The sequence below is a fragment of the Sminthopsis crassicaudata genome, chromosome 6 (genome assembly GCF_048593235.1).
Source record: "Sminthopsis crassicaudata isolate SCR6 chromosome 6, ASM4859323v1, whole genome shotgun sequence".
Classification (NCBI taxonomy): Eukaryota; Metazoa; Chordata; class Mammalia; order Dasyuromorphia; family Dasyuridae; genus Sminthopsis; species Sminthopsis crassicaudata.
In genome coordinates, this window is record NC_133622.1 from 174,894,536 (window position 1) to 174,916,934 (window position 22,399).

Genomic DNA, 22,399 nt, shown 5'->3' on the forward strand with positions numbered 1-22,399 from the left:
ATGGGCCAATGTGTCTTGCCTTAGGCAGCCCATAGGCTAAGAAGAGGCTCTTAGAATGGGGAACTTACTATACTGATGCTCAACTCAGTGTAGATACCTGACTGCCTTAGGACATTTAACTCAGTATTTCCAAGCTAAAATGATCTACCAGCTTCAGCCACCCCAAGGCAGAGATCATAAATGTACATCATCATGACCTTTAATATATGTCTTACTTTTTAAAGTTTTAGTTGCTGGCAAACTGTATTTCAGCCACAGCAGTCTCTTTAGACGTATTCTCTTCCCCTCTCCAATTATTCCCTTTTATATCTTTGGAATTTTACTCTTGGTGAAATAAGTATATACCTAGAAATGTATATAGATAGATATATATATAGATAGATAGATAGATAGATAGATAGATAGATAGATATAATAAATATGTGTAATACATACATACAAAGAAGTTAAATACATGACAGTTTAAGATGGACAGCAATGGCAGTTGGGATCAGGAAAAGCTTCCTTTAGAGGATGATGCTTAATCTGGGTCTTAGAGAAGAGAGAATATCTCTGAGGTGAACAAGGAGGAAGCATATTCCAGCCTGCAAAACAGTCAATGAAAAGGCATGTATATGAGACAGGTTGTAAAGAATGTGCTGTCTGGAAAAAAAAGAGCTAGTTTAGTTCAAATATAGAGTACTGGTGGGATAGTAATATTCAATGAGACTGGAAAAAGAGTTTGGGGACTGTTGTATAGGAGCTTTTAAAGCTAAATAGTGAGATTATGTATTTTTTTCCCTAAAGGCAGTAGGAAGTCACTGAAATTAGTTGAATGGTAGAGTCATTTGGTCAGATTTATGCTTAATAAAATTGGCTTTGGTAACAATGAGTAGAATAGACTGGAGTGGTGACAGGCTTGTCGCAGTGAGACCAATTAAGCAGCTGTTGCAATAATTTAGACCAGAGGTGATGAGTATCTGAACTTTAGTGATAGGTATAAGTTGTGAGAAGGGATCAGATTCAAGAGATTTTGGAGTTTAGAAATAGCAAGATTTGGCAACTGATAGATTATGCTTGGTGAGGGAAGAGTGAGAAGTAAAGGATCGTGCCAAGATTTATTAACCTGACATTTGAAGATTGGTGGTACCTTTGGCACAACAAACAGAAATATTTTAACATTTTAATAAAGAAAAGAAGACTATATGTGAAACTGTGAACTTCTATTAAGTATAGTTTTTTTTAATATATTTATTATATTTCACAAGATCATAATAGAACTTTCCTGCCTCTGTGTTTCCTTCTGAATGTCTTTTTATTCTCTTCTGCGTATTTTTCAATTATGTTCTTTTTCTTTTCTTCTTTTTTAAATCGTTCTAATTACCTACCAATTTACTCCCTCTCCTACAGAAGTATTCCCTTATAACATAAATATTGTTAAGCAAACAAACCCACCCATTGTCTATATCTGAAAATGCATGTTACATTCTGTAGCTGTACTCTATCATCCCTCTGCCTAGAAGAGGGGAACATATCTAATAAGAAGTCTCCTAGAAGTTATAATTAGTCATTGCATTGGTCAGCATAAATAAGTATTTCAGAGATGCTTTCTTTTATATTTTTGTAGTCATTTTTGAAGTGTTCTGATTCTATTTATTCCACTTTGTATTGGTTCATAGAAGTCTTCCATTCTGAATTCATTCCTTAGTCATTTCAAATCAGGCATTAATAATTCATTGCATTCATATAACTCACATTTGATCAGCAATTTTCCAGTCAATGAATCCCCACTTTATTTTCATTTCTTTTAGTATAATTTTTGCACATTTGAGTCTTTTTCTTCTTAATTTGTCCTTTTTGAAATATATACATAGGAGTTGTAGTGCTTGTCAAAAGGTACAAATTGCTTAATTATTTTGGGGGTAGAGTTTCAAATTACTTTCTTTTTAAAATTTTTTATTAATTTTATAATTATAACATTTTTGATAGTACATATATATGGGTAATTTTTTACAACTTTATCCCTTGCACTCCCTTCTCTTCCAAAGTTTCCCCTCCTTCCCCTCCCCTAGATGGCAGGCATTCCCATACATATTACATATGTTATAGTATATCCTAGATACAATATATGTGTGCAGAACTGAATTTTTGTTGTTGTTGTTACAAAGGAAGAATTGGATTCAGAAGGTAAAAATAACCTGGGAAGAAAAACAAAAATGCAAACAGTTTACAATCATTTCCCAGTGTTCCTTCTCTGGATGTAGCTGATTCTGTCCATCACTGATCAATTGGATCTGTTGTTGAAGATAGCCAATTCCATCAGAATACATCCTCATACATTATTGTTGTTGAAGTGTATAATAATCTCCTGGTTCTGCTCATTTCACTCAGCATCAAATTACTTTCTAAAATTGATTCAGTTTACTACTCTACCTGGAGTGTCCCTCAATAGAATCTCTAATAATTACTATTATTTCTATCATTTTTTGCCAACCTGATAGGATGAGGTAGTTGTTTTTATTTGTACATCTCTTATTAATTTAAAACAATTTAATATAGCTTGATGTTTTTCTTATGGAAAGGGACTGTTCATATTCTTTGACCATTTATATCTTATATCTGTCTTCCTTTTCTATCTCAGAAGTGAGTGATGAATTTCCCCTGTTGCCATCATTTCAACTTGAGCAACCACCTCCTCCCTCTTGTAAGGATCAGCTCCAGAACTGAATCTCCCCTCTTTAGTTCATCTACTTTTTGAAGGAAGAAATGATCATTAAAACTAGTCAAGGAGTTATCAGCTGGCTTTTCTTTGGCAGAGAGTGAGAGAGAGAGAGAGAGAGAGAGAGAGAGAGAGAGAGAGAGAGAGAGAGAGAAACACAGAGAAAGCACTCTAGCAGATATCAGCATAACAGAAGTCCCTACATAACTACATAATTGTAAGTTTTTGACAGGATTGTGATATTTCCCAAATTCCTCATTTATTTCATTTTTTTCCATCTATTTCTTTTTTTCCCTACTAACATTTGTTTTTATCTTTCTGAAAAATGAGGGAGTGGCTTTAGGTAATACTTTTCTTTCCAACTCCAAAATCTGTGATTCTCAATAGGTGGTGCAGCAATTGTTCCCTTTTTAAGGAAGAGCACCTGTGCGAGCTTAGTCCTTCCGTCACCTTTGTGGGGCAATATCTGCAGTCTTTTCCTTTTCTTCTAGGTATTGGCCAGGAACCAAATAAATAATCACATACATCCAGAGTAAGCATAGGAGAACTAGCCTTGATGTCCAGAAGTATGAAGGTCAAATCTTGCTTCTGACAAACAGTGGCACTGTAATGCTGGGCATGAATGAATGGATGAATTAATGAATGAATTATTAACTGAAAATACTTCTAGAAAGCTTATTTTGTGTTAACCACTATGATAATCTCTGGAAATATAAATACAAATTGAGGATTGTTCATGCTCTCAAGGAGCAATAAGGTTTAGTAAGGTGAGACAATACACATAAGAGAGTCTCAATTGTGGTGTTTATTTAGGAGGTTGAAGTCAGGGTAAATGGAACCATATTTTAGGCTATTGACATATTCTTTCCTAAGTAATCACAAATTGAATTGATCACTATTCCCAGAAAACAAGGTGGAACATGATAAGTGTTCCAGTTGATCTAGATCAGAGATGTGAAATTTTTTTTTTCTTTTTTTTTTTTTTATTATATATATATATATTTTATAATATTATCCCTTGTATTCATTTTTCCAAATTACCCCCCCTCCCTTATTCCCTCCCCCCGACGACAGGCAATACCATACATTTTACATGTGTTACAATATAGTCTAAGTACAATACATGTGTGTGAATATCATTTTCTTGTTGCACAATAAACATTAGAATCCGAAGGTACATGCAACCTGGGCAGACAGATATTAGTGCTAATAATTTACATTCCCCTCCCAGTGTTTCTTCTCTGGGTGTATCTACCTCTGTCCATCATTGATCAACTGGAAGTGAGTTGGATCTTCTTTATGTTGAAGATTTCCACTTCCATCAGAATACATCCTCATACAGTATCGTTGTTGAAGTATACAGTGATCTTCTGGTTCTGCTCATTTCACTCAGCATCAGTTGATTTAAGTCTCTCCAACCCTCTCTGTATTCCTCCTGCTGGTCATTTCTTACTGAGCAATAATATTCCATAACTTTCATATACCACAATTTACCCAACCATTCTCCAACTGATGGACATCCATTCATCTTCCAGTTTCTAGCTACAACAAAAAGAGCTGCCACAAACATTTTGGCACATATATGTCTCTTTCCGCTCTTTAGTATTTCTTTGGGATATAATCCCAGTAGTAGCGCTGCTGGGTCAAAGGGTATGCACAGTTTGATAACTTTTTGGGCATAATTCCAGATTGCTCTCCAGAATGGCTGGATTCTTTCACAACTCCACCAGCAATGTATTAGTGTCCCAATTTCCCCACATCCCCTCCAACATTTGTCATTATTTGTTCCTGTCATCTTAGCCAATCTGACAGGTGTGTAGTGGTATCTCAGAGTGGTCTTAATTTGCATTTCTCTGATCAGTAATGATTTGGAACACTCTTTCATGTGAGTGGATATAGTTTCAATTTCTTCCTCTGAGAATTGTCTGTTCATATCCTTTGACCATTTATCAATTGGAGAATGGTTTGGTTTCTTATAAATTATGGTCAGTTCTCTATATATTTTGGAAATGAGACCTTTGTCAGAACCTTTGTTTTTAAAAATATTTTCCCAATTTGTTACTTCCCTTCTAATCTTGTTTGCATTAGTATTATTTGTACAGAAACTTTTTAGTTTGATGTAATCAAAATCTTCTATTTTGTGATCAATAATGATCTCTAGTTCTCCTCTGGTCATAAATTCCTTCCTCCTCCACAAGTCTGAGAGGTAGATTATCCTCTGTTCCTCTAATCTATTTATTATCTCCCTCTTTATGCCTAAATCATGGACCCATTTTGATCTTATCTTGGTATATGGTGTTAAGTGTGGATCCATATCTAATTTCTGCCATACTAATTTCCAGTTTTCCCAACAGTTTTTTCCGAATAATGAATTTTTATCCCTAATGTTGGAATCTTTGGGTTTGTCAAAGATTAGATTGCTATAGATGTACCCTTTTTTGTCCTTTGTATCTAATCTGTTCCACTGATCTACCGGTCTATTTCTTAGCCAATACCAAATGGTTTTGGTGACTGCTGCTATATAATATAGCTTTAGATCAGGTACACTTAGACCACCTTCCTCTGAGTTTTTTTTCATTAGTTCCCTTGCAATTCTCGACCTTTTATTCTTCCATATGAATTTTGTTGTTATTTTTTCTAGGTCATTAAAATAGTTTCTTGGGAGTCTGATTGGTATAGCACTAAATAAATAGATTAGTTTGGGGAGTATTGTCATCTTTATTATATTCGCTCGGCCTATCCAAGAGCACTGAATGTCTTTCCAATTATTTAAATCTGATTTTATTTTTGTGGCAAGTGTTTTGTAATTTTTTCTCATATAATTCCTGACTTTTCTTTGGTAGATGGATTCCCAAATATTTTATACTATCAACATTTGTTTGGAATGGAATTTCTCTTTGTATCTCTTGCTGTTGCATTTTGTTAGTGATATATAAAAATGCCGAGGATTTATGTGGATTTATTTTGTATCCTGCCACTTTGCTGAAATTTTGAATTATTTCTAGTAGCTTTTTAGCAGAGTCTTTGGGGTTCTCTAAGTATACCATCATGTCATCTGCAAAAAGTGATAGTTTAATTTCCTCATTTCCTACTCTAATTCCTTGAATCTCTTTCTCGGCTCTTATTGCCGAGGCTAGCGTTTCTAGTACTATATTGAATAGTAATGGTGAGATGTGAAATTTTTTAAGGAGTAGTCCACAAAACTTTTAAGTATAATCTGAATCAGATTAAAATGAAATTAAAAAAAATCTACAACTTAATTTTTGTTTGTTTATAATTATTATATTATATATATTATATAAATATTATAATTAATTTTGTTTTTTTTATAATTTATATGCCACTGGTCTAGAGGTTGTAACACAATAGGTAGACAGAAAGTAGGGATGGTGTGTGAATGCGATAAAAAGCATATTCTGAGCTTTGGGCCCAACTCTATATGAGTGAGTGATCATGCTTATTTGTGTTGGTTAGATTCACTGATTAGGAGTACATAACAGTAGGGTAATGGGTCCAAAGCCGAGGAAAATAAGTCACCAGAGCATGGTCTAAGGAGCTCTGATGGTCTGGAGGGAGCTGCTTCAGTGTGGACGGCAAGGAAATGGATGGTTTCACTATTTTTTTAATTGCTTCTTTACCTCACTCTTTATAGAAGCTTTTCTAAACATTTTTTTTTCTCAAATTTTCTTTTCCCATTATCTCAACTATAAACCTTGTTTCATTCTTTACTGAGAAAAAAGAGGCCACTCGCCATGAACTTCCTTTTCTCTTTATTTCTTGATGTTATCCTCTTTCTCTTTTTTTACTCCAATCATTGATAAGCTTGTCCTTTATTGAATCCCTGTATATTAGTCCTTGGTCTCAATCTCTCCCATATTTTCCAAAATTTGCCCCCTCAATTATTACACTCCTTCCCAATCTTTTATTTCTCCCTATCAATTGATTCTTCTCCTTCTTGACCAATTTTTCCATTCTTAAAATAATCTTTCCTGGATTCTAATTCTAACCTTTATCACCATATGTCATCACATTCTTAGACAAATCCTGAGAAAAAAATCTATCTGCCTTTATTGCTTCGATTTACTTTCATCTCACTCCTAAACCCTTTGCAATTTGGCGGTTTTCCTCATCATCCACCTGAAAATGTCATCCATAAACTTACCAGTAGCTCCAATATTCCCATAGTCCCTGATATCTAAAGAGGCAAAAAAATTGTGTACCTTTTCTTAAATCTTTTTTTTTTTGGGGGGGGGGTCAAGTTTGTTCTTTATAATTCCAGCATATTCAAATTTAATTATTTTTGTGACTGATGTTTCCATTTACATTGTTTTCGTCATTGGGTATACAGTTTTATTTTACTTTATTTCACTTTATATATGTCTTTATATTTACTTTGCATTCATCATATTTATTTCTTACAGCACAGTGATAGTCCATTGAATGTATGAACCACAATCCACAGAGATGGATAATTACCTTCTAATTCTTAATTACTACAAAAAGTGCTGCTATTAAAAAAAAATAAGAAAGGTTACCAGTGCTTTTTTTTTTCTTTTTTTTTATTATATATATATATATATATATATTTTATAATATTATCCCTTGTATTCATTTTTCCAAATTACCCCCCCTCCCTCTATTCCCTCCCCCCGACGACAGGCAATACCATACATTTTGCATGTGTTACAATATAGTCTAGGTACAATACATGTGTGCGAATATCATTTTCTTGTTGCACAATAAACATTAGAATCCGAAGGTACATGCAACCTGGGCAGACAGATATTAGTGCTAACAATTTTCATTCCCCTCCCAGTGTTTCTTCTCTGGGTGTAGCTACCTCTGTCCATCATTGATCAACTGGAAGTGAGTTGGATCTTCTTTATGTTGAAGATTTCCACTTCCATCAGAATACATCCTCATACAGTATTGTTGTTGAAGTGTACAGTGATCTTCTGGTTCTGCTCATTTCACTCAGCATCAGTTGATTTAAGTCTCTCCAGGCCTCTCTATATTCCTCCTGCTGGTCATTTCTTACTGAGCAATAATATTCCATAACCTTCATATACCATAATTTACCCAACCATTCTCCAACTGATGGACATCCATTCATCTTCCAGTTTCTAGCTACAACAAAAAGAGCTGCCACAAACATTTTGGCACATATATGTCTCTTTCCGCTCTTTAGTATTTCTTTGGGATATAAGCCCAGTAGTAGCGCTGCTGGGTCAAAGGGTATGCACAGTTTGATAACTTTTTGGGCATAATTCCAGATTGCTCTCCAGAATGGCTGGATTCTTTCACAACTCCACCAGCAATGTATTAGTGTCCCAATTTCCCCACATCCCCTCCAACATTTGTCATTATTTGTTCCTGTCATCTTAGCCAATCTGACAGGTGTGTAGTGGTATCTCAGAGTGGTCTTAATTTGCATTTCTCTGATCAGTAGTGATTTGGAACACTCTTTCATGTGAGTGGATATAGTTTCAATTTCTTCCTCTGAGAATTGTCTGTTCATATCCTTTGACCATTTATCAATTGGAGAATGGTTCGGTTTCTTATAAACTATGGTCAGTTCTCTATATATTTTGGAAATGAGACCTTTGTCAGAACCTTTGTTTTTAAAAATATTTTCCCAATTTGTTACTTCCCTTCTAATCTTGTTTGCATTAGTATTATTTGTACAGAAACTTTTTAGTTTGATGTAATCAAAATCTTCTATTTTGTGATCAATAATGATCTCTAGTTCTCCTCTGGTCATAAATTCCTTCCTCCTCCACAAGTCTGAGAGGTAGATTATCCTCTGTTCCTCTAATCTATTTATTATCTCCCTCTTTATGCCTAAATCATGGACCCATTTTGATCTTATCTTGGTATATGGTGTTAAGTGTGGATCCATATCTAATTTCTGCCATACTAATTTCCAGTTTTCCCAACAGTTTTTTCCGAATAATGAATTTTTATCCCTAATGTTGGAATCTTTGGGTTTGTCAAAGATTAGATTGCTATAGATGTACCCTTTTTTGTCCTTTGTATCTAATCTGTTCCACTGATCTACCGGTCTATTTCTTAGCCAATACCAAATGGTTTTGGTGACTGCTGCTATATAATATAGCTTTAGATCAGGTACACTTAGACCACCTTCCTCTGAGTTTTTTTTTCATTAGTTCCCTTGCAATTCTTGACCTTTTATTCTTCCATATGAATTTTGTTGTTATTTTTTCTAGGTCATTGACATAGTTTCTTGGGAGTCTGATTGGTATAGCACTAAATAAATAGATTAGTTTGGGGAGTATTGTCATCTTTATTATATTCGCTCGGCCTATCCAAGAGCACTGAATGTCTTTCCAATTATTTAAATCTGATTTTATTTTTGTGGCAAGTGTTTTGTAATTTTTCTCATATAATTCCTGACTTTTCTTTGGTAGATGGATTCCCAAATATTTTATACTCTCAACATTTGTTTGGAATGGAATTTCTCTTTGTATCTCTTGCTGTTGCATTTTGTTAGTGATATATAAAAATGCCGAGGATTTATGTGGATTTATTTTGTATCCTGCCACTTTGCTGAAATTTTGAATTATTTCTAGTAGCTTTTTAGCAGAGTCTTTGGGGTTCTCTAAGTATACCATCATGTCATCTGCAAAAAGTGATAGTTTAATTTCCTCATTTCCTACTCTAATTCCTTGAATCTCTTTCTCGGCTCTTATTGCCGAGGCTAGTGTTTCTAGTACTATATTGAATAGTAATGGTGATAGTGGGCAACCTTGTTTCACTCCTGATCTTACTGGGAAAGGTTGCAGTTTATTTCTATTGCATATTATGCTTACTGACGGTCTTAAATATATACTCCTGATTATTCTAAGGAATAATCCATTTATTCCTATACTCTCAAGAGTTTTTAGTAGGAATGGATGTTGGATTTTGTCAAATGCTTTTTCTGCATCTATTGAGATGATCATATGGTTCTTATTAATTTGATTATTAATATGGTCAATTATATTAATAGTTTTCCTAATATTAAACCAGCCCTGCATTCCTGGAATAAATCCTACTTGATCATAGTGTATTATCTTGGAGATGATTTTCTGAAGTCTTTTTGCTAATATCTTATTTAAGATTTTAGCATCAATATTCATTAAGGAGATTGGTCTATAATTTTCTTTCTCAGTTTTCGATCTACCAGGTTTAGGTATCAGTACCATGTCTGTGTCATAAAAGGAGTTTGGTAGGACTCCTTCATCCCCTATTTTTTCAAATAATTTATATAACATTGGGGCTAATTGTTCTTTAAATGTTTGGTAGAATTCACATGTGAATCCATCTGGCCCTGGGGATTTTTTTCTGGGGAGTTGATTAATAGCTTGTTCTATTTCTTTTTCTGAAATGGGACTATTTAAGCAATTTATCTCCTCCTCTGTTAATCTAGGGAGCCTATATTTTTGGAGAAAGTCATCCATTTCACTTAAGTTATCAAATTTATTGGCATAAAGTTGGGCAAAGTAACTCCTTATTATTTCTCTAATTTCCTCTTCATTGGTGGAAAGATCCCCCTTTTCATTTGTAAGACTATCAATTTGATTTTCCTCTTTCTTTTTTTTGATCAAATTTACCAAAGGTTTATCTATTTTATTGGCTTTTTCATAAAACCAACTCTTGGTTTTATTTATTAATTCAATAGTTTTTTTACTTTCAATTTTATTGATTTCTCCTTTTAATTTTTGTATTTCGAGTTTAATTTTTGGTTGGGGGTTTATAATTTGGTCTTTTTCTAGCCTTTTAAGTTGTAAGCCCAATTCGTTAATCTTCTCTTTCTCAATTTTCTTCAAATAAGCCTCTAAAGATATAAAATTTCCCCTTATTACTGCTTTAGCTGCATCCCAAAGATTTTGATATGATGTCTCATCATTATCATTATCTTGGGTGAAATTGTTAATTGTTTCTATAATTTGCTCTTTCACCCAGTCATTCTTTAAGATGAGATTATTCAGTTTCCAATTACTTTTTGGTCTATTTACCCCTAACTTTTTACTGAATGTAGCTTTTATTGCATTGTGATCTGAGAAGAAGGCATTTATTATTTCTGCCTTCCTACATTTAATTTTGAGATCTTTATGTCCTAATATATGGTCAATTTTTGTATAGGATCCATGAACTGCTGAGAAGAAAGTATATTCCTTCCTATTGCCATTCAGTTTTCTCCAAAGGTCTATCATACCTAGTTTTTCTAATGTTCTATTTACTTTTTTAATTTCTTTCTTGTTTGTTTTGTGGTTTGATTTGTCTAAATCTGAGAGTGCAAGGTTGAGATCTCCCACTATTATAGTTTTACTGTCTATTTCTTCTTGCAGTTCTCTTAACTTTTCCTTTAGAAAGTTAGATGCTATACCACTTGGTGCATATATGTTTAGTATTGATATGGCTTCATTATTTATGCTACCTTTCAGCAGGATATAGTTTCCTTCCTTATCTTTTTTAACGAGATCTACTTCTGCTTTTGCTTGATCTGAGATAAGGATAGCTACCCCTGCTTTTTTGGCTTTACCTGAAGCATAATAGGCTCTGTTCCAACCTTTTACCTTTACTCTGTATGTATCTCCCTGCTTTAAGTGTGTTTCCTGTAGGCAACATATTGTAGGGTTCTGCTTTTTGATCCAATCTGCTATCCGTCTCCGTTTGATGGGATCGTTCATCCCATTTACATTTACAGTTAAAATTACTAATTCTGTATTTCCTGCCATCGTATTATCCCCAGATTATACTTTTTTCCCTTGACCCCCCTGATCCCCCTCCCCGATATTTAATTTACAGACCCCCCCTTGTGACGCGCAACCCTCCCTCTTTTTTTTTTTTTTTTTTTTTTTTTTAGGATCCCTCCCCCCTCCCTCCAAGTCCCTTCACTTATTCTCCTTTTCCTTTCCCCTTTTCCTCTCCCCCCTTTTAATGAGGTGAGAGAAAATTCTCTGAAAAACAAATATGTTAATTATTTACTCTTTGAGCCTCTTCTGATGAGAGTAAGATTCACACAATGATTCTCCCCCTCACTAAGTTCCCTCAGATATGGTGTATTTTCTATGTCTCTTCCTGGGATGTAGTTTCCCTCTTTTTATCACTCCTTCCCCTTTTTCTGAACCGACCTCCTTCCCTTTACTACACCCCCCTTTTTTTCTTTTATATCAGTAAAATCAAATTATCCTTGAGTATTTTTTATATACCCACAACAGAGTTACAGTTCTCAAGGGTTCTGTGTACCTTTTTCTGTTTCTCTTCAGTCTTGTGGATGTAGATCAAATTTTTTGTTTAAGTCTGGTTTTTTTCTTAGAAACATATAGAATTCCTCTGTTTCATTGAATGACCATCTTCTTCCATGGAAAAAGATGCTAAACTTAGCTGGGTAGTTCATTCTTGGTTGCAGTCCTTGATCTTTTGCCTTTCGGAATATCAGGTTCCAGGCCCTTCTATCTTTTAATGTGGAGGCAGCCAGATCTTGGGTGACCCTTATTGTGGCACCTTGGTATTTAAATTGTTTTTTTCTAGCTGCTTGCAGGATTTTCTCCTTTGTGTGGTAATTCTGCAGCTTAGCCACAATATTCCGTGGTGTTCTTTTTTTAGGGTCTATTTCAGAAGGAGTTCGATGAATTCTTTCCACATCTACTTTCCCTTCTGTTTCTATTATCTCTGGACAGTTCTCTTTGATAATTTCCTGTAAAATAGAATCTAGGCTCTTTTTTTGGTCATAGTTTTCTGGAAGTCCAATAATCCGCAGATTATCTCTCCTAGATCTATTTTCCAGGTCTATAGATTTTCCCAGTAAGTATTTGACGTTGTTCTCCAGCTTCTCATTTTTTTTTGTTTTGTTTGACTGATTCTTGGGTTCTCTGTGAATCATTCATTTCTATTTGTTCCATCCTGACTTTTAAGGAGTTATTTTCTTCTTTCACAGTTTTTAGTTCTTTTTGTAAATGCCCAATTTCGTTTTTAAATGAATTATTTTGCTCTATTGAATTTTTTTCCATTTCCCTAATTTTTTTTTTGAGAATTATTTTCTTTTTCCAATTCAGAAATTCTATTTTCTTGAGACTTTTTTATCTTTTCCAATTCAGAAATCCTACTTTCCTGTGTTTTTTTAACCTTTTCTAATTCACTAATTTTGTTTCCCTGCATCTCCTGTGAATTCTTTATTTTTTCCAACTCCAATTTCAGGACGTTGTTATTCTCTATCATAATTTCCCTTTCCTTGCCCCATTTTTCTTCGATCTCCCTCAATTTTTTAAGAGCTTCTTCTAGGAGAGAGTTATGTGATGGAGGGCAGGAATCGTTCCCCTTTAGGTTGTTGTCTGCTGATTCTCTGCTGTCAACTTCCTCGGGGTTGGTTACCCGCTCTTTCTCTGTATAGAAGGAATCTATAGTTTTTCTAGCTTTTTTGCTCATACTTAAAAAAATCTTTTGGGGTCTGTCCCTGGGGTAGGAAATTATTTACTTCTTTACCAGCTTCCTCCCAGACCGGATGGATGCAGCGGCTCCTGTGCCTGAGCTAAGATAGAGCTCTGGGAGAGAGTTCCCCACCCCCTCCCTGGAGGTGCCTCAGAGGTGATTAGCACTACTGTGCTTCGAGGGCGTAGAATAGTGAAGACAGCACGAAGCCCAGCCTATGTGTCCGGGTGGGGAGTGGATGTCTGCAGCAGGTGACGTGAGAAGCCCCTGCGCTCAAACTGGAAGTGTCTGCCAGAAACCGAGGTCCCTAGTTCAAAGGTTCCGCTTCTCTGGGACTTCCTGGAGCTGAGTTCCACTCCCTCCAGCTATGCTAGGCAGTGTGTGTTGCCTTGGGCCGTATCCACCCACTTGTCAATCTCTTAACTATTCTCAGGTGGTAGCTGAGGCCACACCCCCTGGTGCCGAGTCAGCTGAGTCACCCCCTGGATCGGGGAAAATCTAATTTGAGTTTTAAAATATTTTGGCTTTCTCTTCTGAACTGCTAAATAATTAGCAGAGAAGAGCTAACAGCCTGTGCCAGATTCCTTTACCTCAGTGGCTTCTCTGATCCCAGAGCCCTTCCCAGCGCAATGGGCGCAGTGTGCCCCTACCCCACCGTCTGTGCTGGTCTTTCTTATTCCTCCCCTGAGAACTGACCTTTCCTGTTGAAACTCCAGATTCTCTTCAGCTGGTAAGTCGTGCTTCCAGTCCTTGTGGTATCTATCAGTCCTGAGCTAATTTTGAGACTTAATTTATCTAATTGGTTGTGCGGGAGTGAGGACGTTCACTGAGTCGTGTGTTTCTTCTCCGCCATCTTGGCTCCGCCCCCACCAGTGCTTTTTTAAGAGGAAAAAAAAAGTATGATATTCACTTCTTGATCCTTATTCTGCAGTATATGCTTATTCCCTTGGATTTTGTTTACAGTGTTTTTGAATTTTCCTTTTGCCTGTTTGGCTATTTCTTATTGGTCTTCTTTGCTGTACCTTCATTCATATCCCTCACTTTAACTGTGGGTATTCCTCAGGGTGTCCCTATATGTTTTAATCTTGGTGATCTTATAAACTTTCTTACATGGATTTAACTATCATCCTCATGCAAATGATAAAAATGCATACATAATACAAACACATATACATATATAGCTTTTGTTTATGTGTGTGAATATATATATATATATATACACACACATATACACACACACACACACACACACACACATACATATATATATATATATATATATATATATATATATATATGTATATACTGAGTACATCCTGAACTCACTGCAAACTGAATATTCCACAGGTATCTCAAACCACATTTGTCCAATTGGAACTTATTTATTCTCATGACCCCAGTCTTCTCATCAATTTCCCTATTACTATCTTGGGTACCTCTCACTCTTTCTGTCATCCTCCAGGATTTCAATCTTGACATTATCTTTGACCTTTCATTCTCACTCACATCAAACAAATATTTTTCAAACTTGTCATTTTTCCTCTTCAGTATCACTCATATCCTTATCCTCCTTTCTACTTAATGTGATGACCACCTTAGCACTCTGTCCTGGACAATTTCAATGAATTCCTAATTAGTTTTTATCTGATTCCTCTCCAGTTCACCTTACACAAAAATGCCAAAGTGATTTTTTTTATTATAGTCATATATGACTAAAACACTTTCCAACTCAATAAACTCCAGGGATTCCCTATTGTTTTTTGGAGAATATATAAATTGCTCTGTTTGCCATTAAAAATGCTTTACAACTTGCCCCTTTCTAACCCCATCCTCTCAAAATTTACTGATGGAAAAAAATTAAAATGGTGTCTAATTCTATGTGATTTTCTACAAGCTAAATCGGCTTTAGCTTGCTTATGCTGATTAAGATTAAAAACAATAATATACTTGAATCTTTTATGTTCCAGGTGCGTGGAAGTAAGGGCCAAGTTCTCTATGTTTTGGATGCCAGCAACCCACGCTTCTCTAACTGGTTGCGCTTTGTTCATGAGGCACCCACCCCAGAGCAGAAGAACCTGGCTGCCATTCAGGTGAGCTAGCCTACTGGATACGTCTTGGTACCACACACACTTTGTTGATAGTGAATTCATTCTTCTACCTGATTTTATTTGCATTTCAGAGGCAGAGATAGAATTCTAAATGTGTGACTGCATTCAACCTAAATCAGTAGTGTATCATGACAGCCTAAATGTAGATGTGGTTATGTGAATAGAAGCAGCAGTGTTCAGAGCATGGGAAGTATAAGCCACTTTGTATCCTACCATGGGTCCTTTAGCTTTTCTCATTCATTAATTCATTAATCCATTCATTCATTTATTCATTCAGCTTGTCAATTTCTGGGATGGATTTTAAATCCAAATATCTTGGTTCTAAGTTCGTTGTACACATATGGTTAGGAAAATAAATGATCCAGGATAAAGAGAGAACATAACCATCAACTGTCTTGATATCATCCTAGTATATTAAAATATTATACCTAAAAAATACACTAGCATAAAGGGTACATTTTCTTTGACACATTCATTTAAAGACACAGACAAGAATTATCTAAGATAAAACATTACTGATGGGTTGAGATCTATGCTGGTAGAGAGATTCCCAAAATCATGGAGGTCATTGGTACAACAAACTATTTTAGGATGGCATAATGGAAAATGTTGTTTTTAGAATTTGGAATGAACTAGCCTTAGATTACACTTTGGACAGTTACTAGGGGAAAAATTATTTAATCTCTCTCTAAACTTCAGTTTCCTAACCTGTAAAATGGGGATGATCAGATCATAGGACCACGGAATTAAAACTGTTAGGGACCAAGATTTGGCAACTGAATGGCAATGTAGGGTGAGGGAGAGTGAGAAGTCCATGATTGTGCCAAAATTATGAACTTGTGTTACCTTTGAAACACATGATGAACCACATCAATAAACAAAACATTTCTGTAAGAGTCCTTTAAATGGGCAGTGCCACAGCGTAACAAGAGATTTGAGTGGCCCAGAAGTATTCTCTGTGGATATAAGACTGCCTTTGGGTGGGATCCTTTGGCCATATTGAGATAGCTTCATAATGGGTGATGGCTGTCTTGCTGGTTGGCTGTGTGTGTGACCTCACAGGCCCTTTATAAGCCCACTGCAGACAGCAGTCGCTCTCTTTAACTTGGTGCTCTTTAACCTGGCTCCCTAGCCTGGGTAACCAAGTCAAGCCAAACTGATGGATAGCCGAGAGAGGTAAGAAGTTTTGTAGTGATCACGTGGGTCTTCAGACCAGGTGTTCACTAGGGAACTAACAAGTCAGGGCATTATGTGAGTAGAAATAATAAAGGCTTCTAAGATTACATGTGACTGTTCTTGAGTGCACTACCGGTTATTAAACTACTATTTAAGAAATTGTGGCCAGAGACCTTTGAAGGCCTCAGAGGAGGCAAGCCGGGTAGAGTTGACACTGCAAAGATCAGTGGTCAAAAGTACTCTGTTGGGCCTAATACAGACTAGTAATTGTTAATGCCAGGAGAGCATGTTACACATTTCGGTATTTTAAAAAAATATAAAAGAGAATTGTATTTGGAACCATCATTAAGATTAGTCAATTATATGTAGTTTAACTCTCTAACATATTGAGAACAGAGAGAGACAGACAGAAAGAGACAGAAACAGAGAGAGAGAGAGACAGAGAGAAAGAGAGAAATATAAAGAGGCTGAGATAGAGAAAGAAGAAGGTAGGGAAGGAGAGAGAAGGGGGAGAGGGAAAGATGGAGAAAATAATTTGCTCTTAGTCAGAAAGTATCTCATAACAAGTACCAGAACTTCAATGTGAATCTAGAATCCACTGTTTTTCCTATATAATGGGACAATAATACCTATACCAAATAGCTCACAGTTTTATTTTAAGACTCTATAAGATAACATATGTGCTTTGAGCTTTGAATGCTCAATGAATCAAGGTATTAGCTTTCATTATAAATAAAGAAAAGTTGACCAATTTGGGCAGAACAGTGGTAGTCTCTTCTCAGCATCTGTTGGGGCTACCTACCTTCTAGGGCTGATTTCAAATGATTTCAAATAAAATATCATATTAAAGCCTTTAGCTAAATAACTGGTTCATAGTAGATACTTGATAAGTCTTTCCTCCCTTCCTTTTCTCTCTCCCTCTCTTCCTCCCTCTGTCCCTCCCTCCCTCTTTTTCTCTCTCCCTCCCTCCCTTCCTTCCTTCCTTCCTTCCTAGCTTCCTCCCCCCTCCCTTCATCTCTTCCTTCTTCCTTCATCCCTCCCTCCTCCTTCCTTCCTTTATTTTCTCTCCACAGTATACTCAACATTATTTCAATCTCTCTGTCTTTGTTTCTCTATCTTTGTTTTATTTCTTTCTGTCTCTGTCTTCCTACTCTTTTTTCTTCTGTCTTTTTCCTAAGAAAGTAGAGAAAGGGATAAACATTTATAAAGTGCCTACTTTGTACCAGGGAAAAGTAATACAATAATTATCCTATGACTCCAATCTCAGTACTCTACAGTATAGAAAACTGTTATATACTTCTCTAAAGAGGGCTTTTGCATTCACAGTACCAGACCATGGGCTGTCTAGACCCGGACCTCAACTAGAGCAGAGAGGAAAATGACCTGGTTCTGTATCAGAGAGCAGCCATAATCTTGCAGTTGGTTGAAATGATCTCATGAGATTTGCATTCCACTTTTTTAGGCCAGAAATGCTGTGGTGCTATGAGTGTATCATAATGTTTCCTGCCTAACATTATGAATCTTTTGGATTCCAAATTGCATCTGGTATTTGGAATATTCAGGAAATTTTTTATTTGGGTTGTATATCCCTGGAGTAGAGTAAATGAAAAACATTTGTGTCCATGTGGCTTGCTTGGTGGAAAATGTCAATACTTGGTCCAATTTTTTTGGACAAGGGATTAAGAATTTGAAGTCTGTTTTGGCAAAGAATTGGAACTCCTTGTTGAAGGCTTGGTTATATTCTGAGTTCTGCTGTTTATTTGACTTAGGAAAATTTGCTTTGGAAATGATGATTTAAGTATCAAAATTATTGTGGGAGGATTTCATAAGCAAATCTTCTTCCCACGTGCCTAGATTATGAAATTGAAGTCGAATGGTCCATTCAGATTTACTGAAATATATCTCAAGCTGGCAACCATGAATTTTAGAATTAGAAAGACATGTCAAATTGATCAGAAAGAAATTTCAAAGCCCATAAGTCATGCATTTAAAGGATAACTCTTGATGTAGTTTGGGGAATTTAGGGAGATTAAATAGAGAAAGCAGAAACATATATGTAGAGTTGCAAAAAGGAAAGTTCAATTGAAATCTATTCAGTAGTTTAAAGATGGAATATTTATATTGTTTTAGAATAGTTGTCGCCAAATATTTTAAATTACACACTCCAAGCATTTAAAAAAAGTATGAACTCACAATATTTGTATATTTCTTAAAATTAATTATTTCTGTCACCTACTTTGCTTACCCCCTCATGGGAAAAAAAAAGAAAAACAAAATCATTCCAACAAATATATATGTATACACACACACATCTATATATGTATATGTATATAGGAAACAAATTTCAACATTGGCCCTGTTAAAAAAATGTATGCCTCATTCTGCATCTTGATTTTAGTCAGCTCTCTGCCAGAGCATTGATAGCCTGCTTTATTATTGTCCTCTGGAATTGTAGTTGCTCATGCATTGATTCAAGTACTTAAACCTTTCAAAGTAATTTGTTTTTACAAAGTTGTTATTGTATGATTTTTTTCCTTGTCTTGCTCAATTTTCTGCCTTAATTTACACAAGTCTTCCAAAGTTTCTCTTTCATTATTTCTTACAAAATAAAAGCATCCCATCACATTCAAATACTGTCACTTTTTAAAAAGACATTCTCCAAATGTTGAGCACTTCCTTTGTTTCCAGGTCTTCAACATCAGAAAAAGAGGCGCTATAATATATCTAGCTCCTTTTTTTCTTTCTTGTATCTCTTCTGAGTTTAATTTTAATAATGTTGTATATTTAATTATTTAAGAAATCTGTACATGTAATACTTAACTATACTTAACTATATTGTGTATATTACAAAGCATGCAGAAAGACAGAAGTTTCAAAATGAAATAACGAAAATGTAAGCAATATTTCAAATTACTTAAAATTACTTAAAAAATAAAATTACTTTATTAGCATTTCAAAGGATACATCTTGAATATAATTAGCAATGATTTTTTTTAAGTGAGAGCAATGTGATTGAACATGCATTTGATAAATATGTATCAAATTTATTATTATCCTAAGGAATTGTGGTTGCTCATGCATTGATTCATGTATGTATCATGAATACAATGTATTCATGTACTATGCTATGTATCAAAAAGATTCAATATTCTGCACTTAAAGGAATGAACAAAGCCACCATTGTTTACCTGCTGTATTGGAACATACCTACAATTCCCCTCTCAGAATTGTATGTTCCATATGTCATATGACCATCTAATCTCTGGAAAGATTAAGGGGATCAATGTCAGTATTATCAAAACTTAAATTATTTCTTAATTTGTTGCTTGTTCCCATAGGAATAGTAAACAAACAAACAAACAAAACAAACAAAAAACTTACTATTGTCATATTCTGTTGATGAGAAATGTCTAGTTTCTATAAATACACACTGGAGGCTAGTTTTTAACTAATGGTAGGTAGGGAGAATAATTTGCTTAGGAAAATACTCTCTTCCTTTAAGCTTCATGAGATCATTAATTATATTAATTAAAAATTCTAATTTATGTGCAATGATCAACTAGGAAAGCTTTGGTTTCCAGTAGTTAAAGTGATCCAAACCAATCAATAGGCTTTGGACTGAAAATGCCATCTGCATCCAGAAAAAGAACTATGGAGATTGGACGTAAATCAACACATGCTATGTTCATGTCTTTTTTTTTTTTTTTAATCTCCCCCATGGTTTTCTCCCTTTGCTCTGATTTTTCTTTACCAACATGATTTATAAAGCAATGTGTATTAAAAATTCACTTTCTACAATAAAAAAACAAATTCTAGTCTAGCATAAGGTGTATTTGGGGATTTCTTGCTTCCTTCCTTCTTCCCTTCCTCTCTTCTCTTTATCTTTCCTCCCTCCCTCCCTTCCTTCCTTCCTTCCTTCCTTCCTTCCTTCCTTCCTTCCTTCCTTCCTTCCTTCCTTCCTTCCTTCCTTCCTTTCTTCCTTCTCCAGTTTTCTCATCCACAAAATGAAGATAATAATATCACCTACCTCCCAGGTTTGTTATAAAGATCAAAGGAGGTAATATTTCCAAAGATCTTTCCAAAAATATGAGTCGTCATTATAATTATTATTAAAATAAATTCATATATTCAACTAGATAGCAAATAAGACTCAGAAGAATTGTACAGAATTATCTCTCCCAGTGGGAATTAGATATCTCAGTTTAATAGAGAATCTCTAATCTTGCCCATATAGTAATTTCCTAATCTCCGGTCAGGCAAGCTGGAAACCAAGGCCATGTTCAGAGATTGTTTTATCTACAATAAGTCACTTCATTTCTGTCTTTTTCTAAGGCTCTCTCTCTGAAAAGATCTAGAAGCATGTGTGTCTTCTTTAAAAATGGGAAATGAGCAGACTCTTTCTCATCTCTAAAACATTTAATAATTCCATCCTTAATTCAGGCATGCAAAGCTAAGAATCATTCTCTTCTTTACTGAGCAGAGTCTGATGAAAAAGTACTAGGTTACACTAGACAGAATGATTGGTTAGAATGAACTTCTTTAATTATTATGCCAGCAAGTGTCAGAAGTATAGAAGCAGGTGTCTTTCAGCATTAATCTTTCTGGTGCCATAGGATGTGATTATGAATAATAAAGTATGATAATGTTGTGTCTACTCCTTTAATCCTCTCTTAGTAACAAGACAAGCACAATTTTTCAGAAACCTTTTTTCCCCTTCTCTCTAGGGAGTCATACTTTTTTAGAAAATCTTCAAGTCCTTCTTCTTAAGCCTTTTTTTTGAATATCCTTGGTGTTTGTTTTTAAACACTGAGATTTTCACAAAAATTATTTTCTCTTGGGCCACCACTTCCCTGGTTACTTTTTCTTGAGGCTTGAGATGTCTGAGTATTGTCTTCCTCTTTGATAAGAATTAATTTTAAAAGCCACTCTAGTTCCTCATCCAAATGGCTCACAGTTGGCCGTAATGAGGAAGAGAGATGATTTTCTGAGAATCCTTTGTACAACATAACTCAAATCCATTTTTATCTATGGATAATGTATGGCTGCCACTATTAAAAATCATTCAAGACAGAATCCAATAGTGATTTTATCTCATATGCAGCATCTTGTCACAAGAAAAGCATTATTAAATACTTACTAATTGCTAGGCACTGTGCCAAATGCTTGGGATGCAAATCTAAAGGTTAAAAAAAAAAGTTCTTTCTTTTATGGAACTTACATTCTACTAAGGGACAGCAGATAAAAAGCACTAGCCACTATGGAGGGTTTTGCTTAGAAAATAAAAGGGGTGATGGGTTTAGTCATCTGGTAAGTAGATTGGCACATTTTTTGTTTTAGTATCAATGGCAGATTAAGCTCATTGTGATTTCCAAAATTTTAAGTGGGGAAGGAATAAGAAGAGGGTACTGAAGATAGGTTCATTAAGAATGTGAGGGTGACTGGCAAGAAAACTGTCCAGGGAAAAAAGTGAAGCATGCTAGGAATTGGTCTGATAGGGAAGACAGTTAAGTCACTCATCAGAACGTAGGGTGATATATTTGGAGCTAAAGGGGTTAAATCATCCAGGACATCATTCTAGTCTGCATGGCATGGTGTCTGGTAAGAGGATTGGAGACCTAGGAAATTAAGAAATATGCATGTGCATGTATGAATTTATTTATCTAAATCTCTATAGATGTATATCCATATCTATCTAATATATCTCTCTAAAGGTCTAATTCATAGTGTACTTTAAGATTTTCTAAATATTTTATGGACTTCTCATTTGATTCTCAAGACAATCTTGTGAGTATTAATTGACAACCATTATTGATCACTCACAATTTGCTAAACTCTGTGCTAGGTGCTGGATGTATAAGGAAGGAAGAAAGAAAGAAAAGAAGAAGGAAGGAAGGAAGGAAGGAAGGAAGGAAGGAAGGAAGGAAGGAAGGAAGGAAGGAAGGAAGGAAGGAAGGAAGGAAGGAAGGAAGGAAGGAAGGAAGGA

General features: G+C 35.2%; 1 protein-coding gene across 3 annotated transcripts in view; it reads left to right on the forward strand.

The window, feature by feature from the left end:
• Window positions 1–22,399, forward strand: part of PRDM5 (PR/SET domain 5) — a 215,331-nt gene that overhangs the window by 65,524 nt on the left and 127,408 nt on the right. For all 3 annotated transcript variants that reach the window (XM_074272708.1, XM_074272710.1, XM_074272709.1), the window contains exon 3: window positions 15,100–15,222. In XM_074272708.1, the coding sequence (XP_074128809.1) occupies window positions 15,100–15,222 (123 nt within the window). The remainder of the gene's footprint in view (window positions 1–15,099; window positions 15,223–22,399) is intronic.